Genomic DNA, 13,218 nt, shown 5'->3' on the forward strand with positions numbered 1-13,218 from the left:
ATCAACAAGCCATTCAAAGTTTACATGCGAGAAGAGTGGAACAAATGGATGGCTGCTGGTAATCATGCTCTGACACCCTCTGGACTAACGAGGAGGCTCACTATCACTCAAGTTTGTGAATGGGTGAAAACCTCCTGGAAGTCAGTGAAAGATGAAACTGTTACACAATCCTTCAAAAAATGTGGCATTAGCAATGCCTTAGATGGAACTGAAGATGATATCATTTATGAAGGTAGCGAAGAAGAGATCGTGAGCAACTTGAGCTTCCTAAATTCTGACACCAGCGACGATGAAGAGTTCTTGGTGTTTCCAGAAAATTAGAGGAGTGCTTGAATCTTCAAGTCTCTCCTCTTTTGTTAATGACAGCGATGATGGTTCTTAATACCGCTGTTGTCTTTACAGAATTGCAAAAAGTACACATTGTTGCAAAAAGTACACATGGTTGTAAAAAGTACACATGGTTGTAAAAATTCTACTATATTGGCATTTTATTAAATAATATATTACTACACTATTTGGTTCAGAATACGTTTTTCCTTGTTTTCCTCCTCTAAAATCTTGGTGCGTCTTATGCTCCGGTGCATCTTATACTCTGAAAAATACGGTACTGAGGACAAAATCAGGTTCCCGTTTAGAAGAAGAGGAAATTCCAGTATTGCTCGAGACCCTTTGATTTTTCTATCTATTTCAAAGTCGCCTCTGCAACCGCAAACAGACCTAATGGAAGTTCTAAATTGTAACCAGCCTAAGAAAACAAAGCAGGCAACACGACTCTTTTATGGCGACCAATGGCCCAGGATTTACAAAAGCACCGCTCCAGTATTTCACCTAAAAACATCCCGGCTTCCAATTTCCACAATTACAAAAAAAAAAAAAAAAAGGCCTCAAGCTTGGAAGTGGAAGAAGAGCACGTTCAGCCTCCCAGCCCTCCTGAAATTCAGAGTCAAGAGGTCGGTTCTCCTAGGACCCCAGGCGATAACACAAGGCGGAGGGCCCCCCTTCTCCTGCCTGAGCATCCCGGTGAAGAGTTCCATGGACTCATCCAGACCAGCCCTTTGTCTTTCCAGGCAGACCTTTGCTGCAGGCAGAGACACATGGGGTTTCCCGCTTAAGCAGAGAGCTTGGCTTGGGGGGGAGAGGGAGAAGGCTTCCTGGGGGAGGGGGGGGGAAGCGAGGGGCCTCTTATCCTCTCCTGGGAAATGGAAGGAAGTGAGGATTCATGCCAAGAAGGCCGAGGGGCGGGGGAAAGGGGCGGGGGGCGGGGAGAGCGGAGGCTGCCAGGGAAGAGGAGGAGGAGATTTGGGGGGGGGGGGGGATAAAGAGAAAGGGGGTGGGGGGGAGGCACCCAGGCGGCCCACACGGCAATGCCCGCCCCCAACCCGAACTGGCCTCGCCCCCGGCAACCCCACCAGGCACCCTGCCTCCACCCAGAGGTCACGCCAGGACCAGGGGTTTCCCTCCGGCGTGGGAGGGGGTGCAACCGGGCGGCCCTCCCCCCACGGGAGGCGGGACGGGGGCTCCCCCTGCCAACGGGCTTGGCGGGACGGACGCAGAGCCGGGCTCCCCCGGGAGGGCGACGGAAGCCCCAGCCGCGGCTGCCTCCTCTCACGCCGGCCGCGCCCGGGCCGGAAAGCAAAGCCGCCGAGCGGGAGGCCGGCCAGGGAGAGCGGGGCACGGGGGGGCTCCGGCCTCCCTCCGAGGCCCGCGGGGAAGGCCGCCTCCACCCCACCCGGTCTGACCTGCACGAGGCCGGGGCAAACAGGGGCCAGGGACGCGCCCTCACCGGCCAGGCGGCTCCTTCAGCTCTGACGGACCGGCCGCCTCGCTCGCTCCTTCCCCGCCGCCGCCGCTCCGGAAGCAAGATGGCGGCCTGGATGGGGGGGGTTTAAGCGCGCACGCGCGGGACGGCCTACCGAGGGACCGCCAGCCCAATCTGCGCATGCGTGCTCCGCCGGCGGCAATGGCGGCCCCGGACGGCGGCGGCGGCCCTTCCCCGCTAGTGGTACTGCCGTGGGGGCGGCTGTCGGCCTGGCTGGAGTGCGTCTGCGCGGTGACCTTCGACCTGGAGCTGGGGCAGGCCCTGGAGGTGAGTCGCGGGGGGTCGGGGGACGGTCTCTCCTGTCCGGGGAGGGAACTGACGGTCGCTCTGCTCTTCCCGCAGCGCATCTACCCGCCGGAGGGACGCCTGACCGAGAAGGAGGTACGGGCGGGGGAAGGGGGCGGGGAGGGGGCGTTCGGACCCCCCCTCGCCCCCTCTGACGTCCCTCTCCCCCCCTCCCCCCGCAGAGGACGAGCGTCTGCTACCTGGCCTTCCCCGACTCCTACTCCGGTAAGTCCGACCGTCAGTCCGCCAGCCAGCCAGCCAGGCGGGAGAGGGGGGAGGGGCTGGAGCGGCCCCCACGCTGACCCTCCCCACCGCCGCTTGCGCCTCCAGGGAGCCTCGGGGACACTCAGTTCACCTTCCGCTTCCGACGGTCGGCGGGGCGAAGACGGGAGGCGGCGGGCGAGTGGTGGTGCAGCCGGGAAGCCCCGCCGGGCCTGCAGGTGGGTCGGGGGAGGCCTCGTCCGGAAGGGAGGGGAGGGGGGGCTCCGCCTGCGCTTTCCCTGCCGGGGCGGAGGTGAGGGGGCTGCCCTGTTTCTCCCCAGCCGGAGCCGGCGCACCTCTTCGGCTACGTCTTCTTCCGGCAAGTCCGCGACCGCTCCGTGCAGAGGGGTTACTTCCAGAAGGTCAGCGGTGGGGAGGGAGGAAGGGGAGGGGGGGCTGCCCCAGCCGAGGGGGCTCCTACGCCCCCCTCCCCTCCTGGAAGGAGCGCTGCCCCCCTTGTGGGGAGGGAGGGAGGGGGGTGCGCCCCGGGGGAGGGTTCAGGGTCTCTGCCTTTCGCTCCAGTCGCTGGTCCTGGTGACTCGGCTGCCCTACGTGACCCTCTTCCACTCGCTGCTGCACCTGGTCGCCCCCGAGTACTTCGAGAAGCTGGACCCATGCCTGGAGGCAGGTGAGGATCACCAGGAGGCTGGGACGCCTCTGGCTGGCTGTGCACCAGCCTGGGGCCCTTTGGGAGGGAAAGCTGGGGGGTCTCCCCCCCCATGTTTCTTGGCTCCTGGGCCTGAGGGGGCCAAGCAAGGAAAGAGTCGCAGCACACGCACACACACACACACCCTCAGCCGCCCTTCCCTTTGCCCTTCTTTCAGTCTGCAGTGAGATCGACCAGTGGCCGCCCCCAGTGCCTGGCCAGACGCTGAACTTGCCGGTGATGGGAGTGGTGATTCAGGTATTGGGGGGGGGGAAGCTTCCTGCCAGGTGCCACTTTCCGTGGCCGCCTCCTGCCCGGAGCACAGCTGCGTTGAGGGAGGGCCCTCCATTTGGTCCTCTGCTTTTTGTGGTGCAGGTGAAGATTCCTTCCCAGGTGGACAAGCCCGACTCCTGCCCTGCCAAGCCGCTGATTTGGGAGGTGAGGGAAAGCGGGCTTCCTGCAGTGGCCCCTGTGGGTGACCTTGGGACGAGGAGGGAAAAGCGGCTTTTCAGAGGAGGAGCCTCCAGCAACTCAGCGGTCAGGGGAAGAACCTCATGGCTGGACGTTTGTGCCTTCCGATTGGCAAGATTCTGTCCATTACACCAGAGTAGAAGCTGCTTCTCTGGCCGCATCTCCTGTGGAGCTTGCCCAGGAAGGCTGGCGCGTCTTTCTGTTGGCAGCACTGCTGGGAGGTCCTTCCTCCGAGCTCATCCTCTTCCGGCTTTTGCCTGACGCCAGCGGCTGTAAAACTGAGCCTGCAGGGGCTGGAGGGCTTCCCCCTGGGCTTGCCCATGGACCAGATGGGCCTTTGGAAAGACCCCACTTGAAGCCCTGCCGTGGCTGACCAAGCCCTCTGGCCCCCCTTCCCAGGGAGGTCCCTTTGCTGGCAGGTGGGAGGCCTTCCTAGCGTGTGGGACAGGGCAGCTTTGTCTTCCTCCTTTTCCCCTTCTCTTCCTTTTCTCCTGCCCAGAACCTCCTGCCAGCTCCCCTCATCCTGCCCAGTGTTGCTGAACTGGACCTCTTCAGGTGAGGGCTCTCCCTGCTGCTGCTGCTGCTGCTGCTGCTGCTTGCAAGAACAGGTCCTGTGGGGTGGGGTGGGGTGGGGAGGATACCTGCCTGGGGCAAAGCCTCGGCCACAGAAACACAAAGGAGGAGGGAGAGACTGTGAGCACTCCAGATGGGGTTTCCACCACACCTGAGGAGCTGGACGCTTGTGAGGTTCCTAGGGCCTGACCCAAGAGGGGGCTGGGAGCTGTGTGGTTGAGTGCAGTGCTGGAGGGCAGCCTTTGGTGTGTCCACCTTCGATGCCCAGCTGTGCCCTCCTCCCTTTCCTGCTCTTGGAACAGGTGCTTTCAGTCGGTGCTGGTCCACGTTCAGCTGCTGTGGGAGCTCGTCCTGCTCGGGGAGCCCCTGGTGGTGGTGGCCCCTTCCCCCGCCATGTCCTCCGAGGTGGTCCTTGCCCTAGCCAGGTACCAGACTCACACGCGGTCCCCTGCTTGCTCCCTGCAGAGCTGCCGGTGGCCGATAGGGAGGCCCTGGCCAAGGGACACTCTCCAGGCAGCCCCGCCTCCCCATAGCCCAACCCATCTCTGCTGCTCTCAAGCAGGAATTGCTTTCTTCAACCTCTCCCCCCCCGCCCCCCGCCAACAGCTGCCTGGCACCCTTGAAGTACTGCTGCGATTTCCGCCCATACTTCACTATTCACGACAGCGAGTTCAGAGAGTACACGACGCGTCGCCAGGGCCCGTAAGTCTCCTCCCGCCCAGGGTGCCTCTTGGGCCTCCAGGGAGGAAGCCCTTCCTCACCCCTCTGCTTGCTCCCCTCAGCCCCAGTGTGCTCTTGGGCGTCACGAACCCCTTCTTTATCAAGGTGCTGCAGCACTGGCCCCACATCCTTCGCCTGGGGGAGCTCCGGATGGCTGGTAAGGCAGGGCTGGGCCCTCTGGGTGGGGGTGCCTAAGAGAGCTTGCCCGTAGCGTGGGCATGGGAGTCAGCTCAGCATGAGGTTAGAGGCGGGAGGAGGAATGGCTTCTCCACTGCCAGGCAGAAAGCTGCCACATTGGGCCTGGGCAAGGGTCCGGCAATGGCCGCCCAGCCTGGCACTGCCTTGTCTTGATACTCCCATGCAGGGGACTTGCCCAAGCAGGTCAAGCTGAAGAAACCTGCCAAGCTGAAAATCTTGGACACCAAGACAGGTGAGCTCCCGCTGACCCTCTTTCTTCCCTGGATAGGGAGGCCCAGGCAGGAACCTCAGCCAAGCAGCTGGCCTGTTCTGCAGCTGGCTTGGTGGGTGTTTCCCCCTCTTGCCGCTTCGCCTCTCCTCTGATTCGCTGGCTCTTCTGGCCCCATTTCAGGACTTTACACATCATACAAAGCATTTTTGCACAAGGACAAGACGCTGATCAAGACCCTCCTGAAAGTGAGTCTGAGCCGAATTCTGAAATTTTGGGCCTGCAAGCTCTCCTGGGCCTCCTCCCTTGGCAGAGTCCCAAGGAAATCATAAGGGGCAGGGGGAGGCTGCCCTGCCGGAGGAGGGGAGGGGGACACCTGCTCCCCTTTCCTCTAGGGACAGTCGGCCACCGCAGCCCCCTCGGGCCCAAGGCTGCCCCCCCCCCCCAGCATCTCTGCAGGAACAAAGGTGGTGGGGGAGGGTCGGAGGGTTTCCAGCAGAGCCTTTCCCGGCCTGGCCTGAAAGGAGGGGTAGGGGTAGGGCTGACCCTCCCTGCCTTGCAGCATCTGCTCCTCAGGCCATTCCCTCCCACCCTGGACAGGCGAGGCCTGCATGGTTTCCCCCTCCCTGGTGTTTCTGAACCAGTGAGCAAGAGAAGCCACCCTGGGCGCCCCCTGGGCAGAGGGCAGGGCAGGGCTGGTGAATCTTGGCTGAGCCCTGCCATGCTCCACAGGGCATCCAGAAGAAGCGCCCGTCTGAGGCCCAGAGCGTCCTGCTGAGGCGCCAGCTCTTGGAGCTCACCCAGAGCTTCATCATCCCCCTGGTAAGTATGGGGGGGGGGGAGAGGGGAGGTGGGTGGCTGTGGCTGGGAGGAGCCAAGGCAATAGGGAGGAACAGCTAGCTCCCCACTGTCCCCCGTGAGAAACTCCACCCCCACCTGACGTCTGCCACCACCTCCTCCTCCTCCTCCTCCCTAGGAGCAGTACATGGCAAGCCTGATGCCTCTGCAGAGGACCATCACCCCATGGAAGGTAAGGCCTTTCCCGGCTCCCCTGTCTTAGGGACAGCCCTGACCTTGGGCAATGGCTGCCTGTGCTGGGGGTGGGGCTCGCTTTCTGGCTGCCCAGCAGGACTGCTTCTCCCTCTCTCCCCCATCCTCAGACTCCCCCTCGGATCCGCCCTTTCCATCAGGAGGACTTCCTGAGGAGCTTGGAAGAGGCTGGGCCCCGGCTCACCTGTGCGCTCAAGGGAGACTGGCTTGCCCTCTACAGGTAGAAGAGTCGCCCAGGCCCCCTCAGAGCCCCTCCTCCTCTAGGTCAAAGAGGCCGACCTGTGGGCACAGAGCAACCCCCCCCCTCCATCCGGGAGATTCCGCCCAGAGATGGGATGCCCTCACCCCCACCCCGCCTTGCTCCCTGATCCCCACCTCTGCCTGGGACAAGAAGACAGAAGCTCCGCTGGCAGGATTCACACGTCTCCAGCGAAGGTCTTGCGCCAGGGAAGAACCGGACTCTGCACAAGGGAGTCCCCAAGCGGGTTGCAGTTTCAAATTGGCCCAAGTCGGCTCCTGCCAAGCTTGTCCAGTGTGAGGCTCCTCTGGGCTGACCCTCCCTCCCTGTCCTCACCTCCCCCAACAGGCGGTTCTTTAAGTCGCCCAACTTCGATGGCTGGTTTCGCCAGAGGCACCGAGAGATGAGGCATAAGCTGGAAGCTCTGCACCTGGAGGCCATCGCTGAAGCGGTGGGTGGGAAGACTGCTTGGGGAGGGGGGTGGCACTTGAATGGGTGAGGGGCCTCTCCCTGCCTCCGGTCTCTGTCCACTCGATTTGGGGCAAGGCTCTAGAGCAGCCGGGGGGGGGGGGGGAGGTGAAGCGCCCCAGTCTCAGAGGTCTCAGTCCGGGCCTTCCTGCTTGGCCCAACTGCGCAGAGCAAGAGCAGGAGGGGTCCCGTCTCTGCTCCTCTTCCTTTAGGATGTCAGGGCCTGGATGATGGACAAGTCGGAGGCTGAGGCCGTGGACCTGGTGCTGAAGCTCCAAGAGAAGCTGGTAAGCGGCTTTCCCTCAGCCCCACCCAGCTACCCCACTACCACCCCCGACCGCTGGTCACTCTGCAGGGGAGCCAGAAAGGGGGAGGGGAGTGCAAGGTAGCTTGTAGCATCTCAGCCTTTCCAGGAATGGACTCATTGGCGGTATGTATGATGACCGCGCACACGTGCACACACACACACACACACACACACACACACACACCAGGCAACTGCAACCGTTGCCTGGAAAGCAACTGGGTGGGGCTTCCCCTACTGGGGAGGGAGGGGCAAGAGTATTGGGAAGCCTTTTCGGTCGACCTCCATCCAGAGGGCTCCTGTCAGGACCGCTGCCTGGGAGGAGGGGCATGGCTGTCTGGTTGGTTCCTCCGTGCAGGTCCAAGCCAGGAACCGAGGCCTCCCCGCCAGAGAGGAGACGCTCCAGCGAGTGGTTCAGCACATTGCCCTTGTGGCCCAGTCGCTGCCCGAGGACCTCCGAGCCATTCTGTGTGGCCAGGAAACAGCCAGTGCCAGCTGAAGGGGGCAGCTCACGAGGAGGGTGGGCAATTCAGGGGGGAGAGGGCCCTTTGAGGCCTTTATAGCAGAGGATCGGTCCTGAGACTCGAATGGAGAAGGTGCCAAGACTGGGTGGAAGCAGAATGGCGCAGTTGACATGTGTGGCTGTGCGATGGACGGTGGTTGTGTGTCCTCTAGAGAAGCTAATAAAGCTGAATTATCAGCAGGGGCCTCCGCTGAGCTTCCTTGGGAGATTCCTTACACTTTTTATGTCAACACAGTTCCCACTCCTGGAATCCGTCTTTTCAGAGAAGGGCAGCAGAACCCTCTCTGCAAAGCGCCCAGGGCAAGCCTGGGGGTCAACAGGGAGTTGGCTAATAAAAGCTCGCCAGATGGAAGCCTGGAGTGGATGCTTGTGCGACACGAAGGGTTTTTCTTTCTCCCCATCTCCAGCCCACGTGGGCAACTGGAAGACCCCAGGGCCTTTGCGGGAGCGTCCCCCCCATCCCCCCGCCTTTCAGCTGCTTGGCTGAGCCGCTAGGGGAGGAAAAGGCCCCCCTCCCCCAGCCTTGACCACAAAGATTCGTTCTGGCCCCCAAGAGGCCAGGAGGGAGCAAGGGCTTGGAACAAGGAAGGTGCGGGGGGACTGTGTCGATGCTCTCCCACCTCCTCAGCCTTTTAGGGGTCTCAGAGGCAGCAGGATACCCCTCAAGGCGGAAGGGAGGCTTGGCTCTGCCCACAGGTCTGAAGTTACGGGAGGACCTGGGCTTCAGGGACTCTGCCGGGGCAGCCCTGCCTCTGGCCTCAGGGTCTGGGTGGTGCTGGGCGGAAGGCACATTCGGGGCCCCAACAGGCTGCACTGTTTGTCCTCAAAGGGGGACCTGGCTGGCTGGAGCCAAGCAGCCCCGAGACTTTGCAGCCATGATTCAAAACAAGAGGGCTGCCCCCCACCCCCATTAAAGGGAGGCCGTGGGGTGAAGTTCCGTGTACATTTTATTGAGCAGAAGGACAGCCGTTTGCCTGAAAGGATGCAGGGCCTCCTGCTGATGCAGCGGGTTGGAGTAGAAGACCTCTGAGGCCCCTTCCAGCTCTGTTATTCAAGGGGTGCCTCTCGTGTGCATCTGGAGCCGGAGAGGCTTTCGGGGCTAGACAGATGCAGCCAAGGAGTCATCGAAGGAAGCCTTCAGGTCCGGTGAACAATACAGTGGGAGCCGCTCACCCGCAACTTCCTGGCGGAAGCTGCCCCTCAACCAGCCGTAGACCAGGCTGTGCAGGAAGCCCTGCAGGGGGGCAGTCAGGGCCTGGGCAGGGCAGAGAAGTTGGCCGTGATTCCCTTGCAGGGGTCTCTGCTGACCACTAGAGGAGGTTCCTCTCCTCCCCTCCCCCTACTCACTGTGGCCACCAAGAGAGGGAAAAGGCTGGAGAGCTGCAGGCCGGTGAATGATAGCACCACAAGGAGGCAAGCTGTGGACAAGAAAGGCGGCCGGTCACTGCCTCTGCTCAGCCTGCTGGCCCCTGTCCACATGGTGGGTGAAGCGCTTGGCAGCAGGTAGGCTGGACTGAGAAGGCCAGCTGGAAAACGGGCACAGGCCACTGACCTGGCATCCAGCAGAGCACGAGGACCAGCTGGAAGCTGCGGGTGACACGGCTTCTGCCGGCAAGACCCTCACTCTGCAACCCGTGCCGGTCCCGGCATTGCCACCTCTTCACCCTGCAGTAGAGAACCTGTCCAGGAAGGGCAGTGGCATCAGGAAGGCCACATCCAATCCTGGGGGAGCAGAGGGCAACCTCCGTGGGGCCTTTGGGGAGCCAGAGCCTCCACACCCGCCCCGGCAGCCAATGGGGGGGAGAGGGAGGATGTCTCCCACAAAGCCACCTGCCTTGCTGACAGAGCTCTGCCACGGATTGTAAAGCTCCACCCTAAAACAAACTCAAAATTTAAGTCCAGGCAATAACGTTTTAAGCGCAATAGACTCGAGTTTCTTTTCTTGGCACCAGGGATGGCTTCGTTGGCCCTGAAATAAAGCCAGCGACAAGGTGGCAGCCCTTTTGCCACTGGCTTGGTTTGGGCTCAGGGAGGGTGGGTGGGTGGGCGAGCTGGCCTGGCCTCCCAGCAGCCCTTTAAAGGAGGGGGAGCCCTGCCTCAGCCAGATGCGTCAACCCAGCCCCTGGATCCAGCCCCTTCCGGTCAGCCCCTGGGGCTTCAGGAAAAGCAAAGCTGCCTGCTCTCTGTCTTCGTTGGGTCTGGGCAGATTCTAGCTTAGTAAGCAAGCCCCTTCCCCAATCTATCTCCATCTTGTTTCTCTCACCCCCAGAGGTCCACGGAACAGGACAGCCTCATGCCTCACTTACCACGCAAGCAGACACAACCAAGGCCACAAACGCCAGGAAGAAGATGCTGCTTTCCTTGCTGGAGTGCTGAGGGGTGAGAGGGGGGCCTGAGCGCCTGGGGGCCTGGGCAGCAGCATTGGAATATGGTAAAAGGAGAACATACATCAAGAAATGGCTTTCCCCTTGTGTGTGTGTGTGTGTGTGTGCGCGTCTGCTGGTCTTGTTGTATTCGGGTCTTTTTTGAGATTGTCTTGGCAACCTTTCAGCGAGGTCTCACTTGCCATCTTCAGGCTGGGTTTTGGGCTTAAAGTGTGATCGGAGCTGCTGTCTTTCTATAAATCTTGGTGGTGGGGGGTGGAGTGCTGGCTTTGTTTCAGTAAGTGGAATGATTAGTTGTGTGGTTGTATCATGATTGGTAGATTGGTGCTGATTGGTGCTGGCTGTGTGTCTATTGTTGTTTCGTGTTGTAATGGTCTGGGTGGTGGGTGGGGCTCATTTGTTGACTAGGGCTGGTTTCCAGATGTCTGGTAGGCGGTATCATCACTTTTATCAGATGTCTGGTAGGAGGTATCATCACGTTTATTCATGTTGTGGGGGTGTTTCTCTATTTCGATGGCTTCCATAATTATACTCTTGTTGAAGTGTTCTGTTTTGGAGAGTAATTTGGTTCCTTCAAAATTAATTTCATGTCCTGTAGCTTTAAGGTGCTGGAAAAGGGAGGAAGTTTTTTCTTTTTTTCTTACTGCATTCTTGTGTTCTGTGATGCGTGCATTTATTCTCCTGCTTGTTTGTTTGTCCTATGTATGTTGCAGGGCAGATTTTGCATGGTATTTCGTAGACTGCTTGGTTTTCTAGCTGGATTTTGTCTTTGGGGTTTCTTAAAATGTTGGCTATTTTTTGGTCAGTATTGAAGGCTGTCTTCTGTTTGTGAAGAATTTTGCTTATTTTATCTGTGGTGCCTTTGATGTAAGGGAGGAGGGCAATGCCGTTGTCCTGTTCTGTGTCTTGGTTTATGGGGGGAGTCTCCCTTTGGATTAGGTTGATAATTGTTTTTCTTTGGAATCCGTTGGAGATTAATACGGTTGTGAGAGTGTGTAATTCAGTTTTCAGGTGGTCTTTGTCGGCTAGGCGTTTGGTTCTGGAGATGAGGGTGTTGGCTACAGAGTTGATCTGTACAGGGTGGTGATGGGATTGTGCATTTAAGTAGCAGTTGGTGTGTGTTTTTTTCCGGTAGATGGTGTGTCCTAGGGAGGCATTGGGTTTTTTGTAGATTAGGACATCCAGAAAGGGAACTTGGTTGTTTGCTTCTATTTCCATGGTGAATTGTATTTTGGGGTGTAGGCTGTTGAGATGTGTGAGGAAGTTGTCCAGTTTTTCTTTCCCGTGTGGCCAAATCACGAAAGTGTCATCAACATATCTAATAAGCCAGAGTTTGGGTTTGTGTTCAGATTTATCTAAGGCGTTAGTTTCAAAATGTTCCATGTATAAGTTTGTGATGACGGGTGAGAGGGGTGATCCCATGGGTGTTCCTTCTATCTGTTTGTATTTTTGTCCATTATGGATGAAGTATATGTTGGTTAGGCAGTGGTTGGTCAGGTTCAGGATGTGTTTGGGGGGGTTGTGTTTCTGCTGGATAGCTGTCAAGGCTTCTTTTATAGGCACTTGGGTGAAGAGGGATATGACACGAAGCTCACAAGTAGGTCGCTGGGTTGTAGGTTTTGTTTCTTTATTGTTTTTTATGAAGTGGAGTGAGTTTTGTACGTGTGAGGTGATGGATTCTGCGTAGGGTTGGAGTTGTTTGGCGAAGAATTTGGCAAGATTCTGTAGAAGGGAGCCTATGGAGCTGAAAATGGGTCTGAGTGGTGTTCCTTCTTTGTATATCTTGGGGAGGCCATAGAGTTTGGGGCATCTGGAAGATTTCTCCCTGGGGATGATTCTTTGCTGGATCTCTTCACTGATGGGAGAGGCTTTTATTTTGGTTTTGGTGGTTTTTTCCAGGTAGGTGGTGGGGTCTGTGTTTAGAGGTTTGTAAGCAGGGTCTTGGAGTAGGTTGGATAGTTTGGCTTGGTAGTCAGATGTGTTCATCACCACTGTGGCGTTACCTTTGTCTGCTTGGAGAATGATTATGTTGTTGTCTTTCCTCAGGTTGGTGGGTGCCTTTTGTTCTTGTTGCTGTAAGTTGCTTCTGGGTGGATTACTGGAGCAAAAGAGGTTGCTGACTGCAAGTCTGATTTTATTGGTTTCATCTGGGTTGATTTTGGTGAGTGTAGCTTCAACTCCACATATGATGTCTTCAGTGGGGATGTGTTTAGGGGCTACTGCAAAGTTGAATTCTCTGGAAAGGACATTGGTTTCTGCTGTGGTGAGGGTTCTGTTTGATATGTTGTGTACTTTTTGTTTCATGAGTTGCTATGGAGGGGAGTTTGGCTTCTGGTGTTTTTCTAGTCTGTGGAGTTTTTTGGTGTGTGTGTGTCTGTCTTGTGGGAGGTTTTTATAGCCAACATCTTAAGAAACCCCAAAGAACACAGTCAGAAAAGAAGAAAAAACTTCCTCCCTTTTCCAGAACCTTAAAGCAACAGGACATTAAATTGATTTTGAAGGAACCAAATTACTCTCCAAAACAGAACACTTCAACAAGAGTATAATTATGGAAGCTATCAAAATAGAGAAACACCCCCAAAACATGAATAAACGTGACGATACCTCCTGCCTACCAGACATCTGGAAACCAGCCCTAGTCAACAAACGAGTCCCAGCCACGAAAACCGACACCGGACCCAGAACAACACAGGACACCATCACCAATCACCCTCATCAAACATCAATTTCATCAACCAATCAAGATGTGAAAACACAGCCAACCAATCCATTTAAAGCAACAAAGCCAACATTCCACACACACACATCTATATTTATAGAAAAACGGCAGCTCCGATCACGCTTTGCTCGCATAAGCACGAAGCCAGCCTGAAGATGACGAGTGTGACCTCATCGAAATGTCGCCAAGATACTGTCAATCTTACAGGGGAAAAGACCCAAATACGCCAAGACCTGCATAACTATACCCGTGAAAATCTACCGTGAAAATCTACATGTAGCCCTCCTCAATGTCACCATTGAGGGTGTCAGGAGATAACAACCCACCTAGGTTAACCTGTACATTTCATTT

The 13,218-nt window shown here is 57.5% G+C and overlaps 2 protein-coding genes across 15 annotated transcripts in view; one reads left to right on the top strand and one right to left on the bottom strand.

Annotated features, from left to right (window-relative positions):
• Nucleotides 1-2,077, bottom strand: part of PPP6R2 (protein phosphatase 6 regulatory subunit 2) — a 54,889-nt gene extending 52,812 nt beyond the window's left edge. For 10 of the 14 annotated variants that reach the window (XR_014175771.1, XR_014175772.1, XR_014175773.1 and 7 more), the window contains exon 1: nt 1,784-2,077. Coding sequence is in view for 7 of the 14 variants with exons in the window: in XM_081958201.1 (XP_081814327.1) it covers nt 1,784-1,941 (158 nt within the window). In the remaining 7 variants the exon portion in view is untranslated. Of the gene's footprint in view, nt 1-1,739; nt 1,761-1,783 lie in introns of those variants that run through there. The other 4 variants (XM_081958196.1, XM_081958203.1, XM_081958195.1 and 1 more) reach the window with 4 other exon arrangements.
• DENND6B (DENN domain containing 6B) lies at nt 1,960-13,182 on the top strand. The gene is made up of 21 exons (XM_081958205.1): nt 1,960-2,086; nt 2,162-2,200; nt 2,287-2,329; nt 2,435-2,544; nt 2,647-2,727; nt 2,888-2,993; nt 3,190-3,269; nt 3,387-3,449; nt 3,982-4,037; nt 4,358-4,480; nt 4,662-4,757; nt 4,838-4,932; nt 5,140-5,205; nt 5,365-5,429; nt 5,914-6,003; nt 6,158-6,211; nt 6,342-6,451; nt 6,818-6,920; nt 7,150-7,224; nt 10,034-10,143; nt 12,968-13,182. The coding sequence occupies exons 1-21, from the start codon at nt 1,961-1,963 to the stop codon at nt 13,131-13,133; spliced, it is 1,857 nt and encodes a 618-aa protein (XP_081814331.1). The 5' UTR covers nt 1,960; the 3' UTR covers nt 13,134-13,182.
• The last annotated feature ends 36 nt before the right edge of the window (nt 13,183-13,218 follow it).

This window comes from Natrix helvetica (genome assembly GCF_964273705.1).
Source record: "Natrix helvetica genome assembly, chromosome: 6".
Taxonomy (NCBI): Eukaryota; Metazoa; Chordata; class Lepidosauria; order Squamata; family Natricidae; genus Natrix; species Natrix helvetica.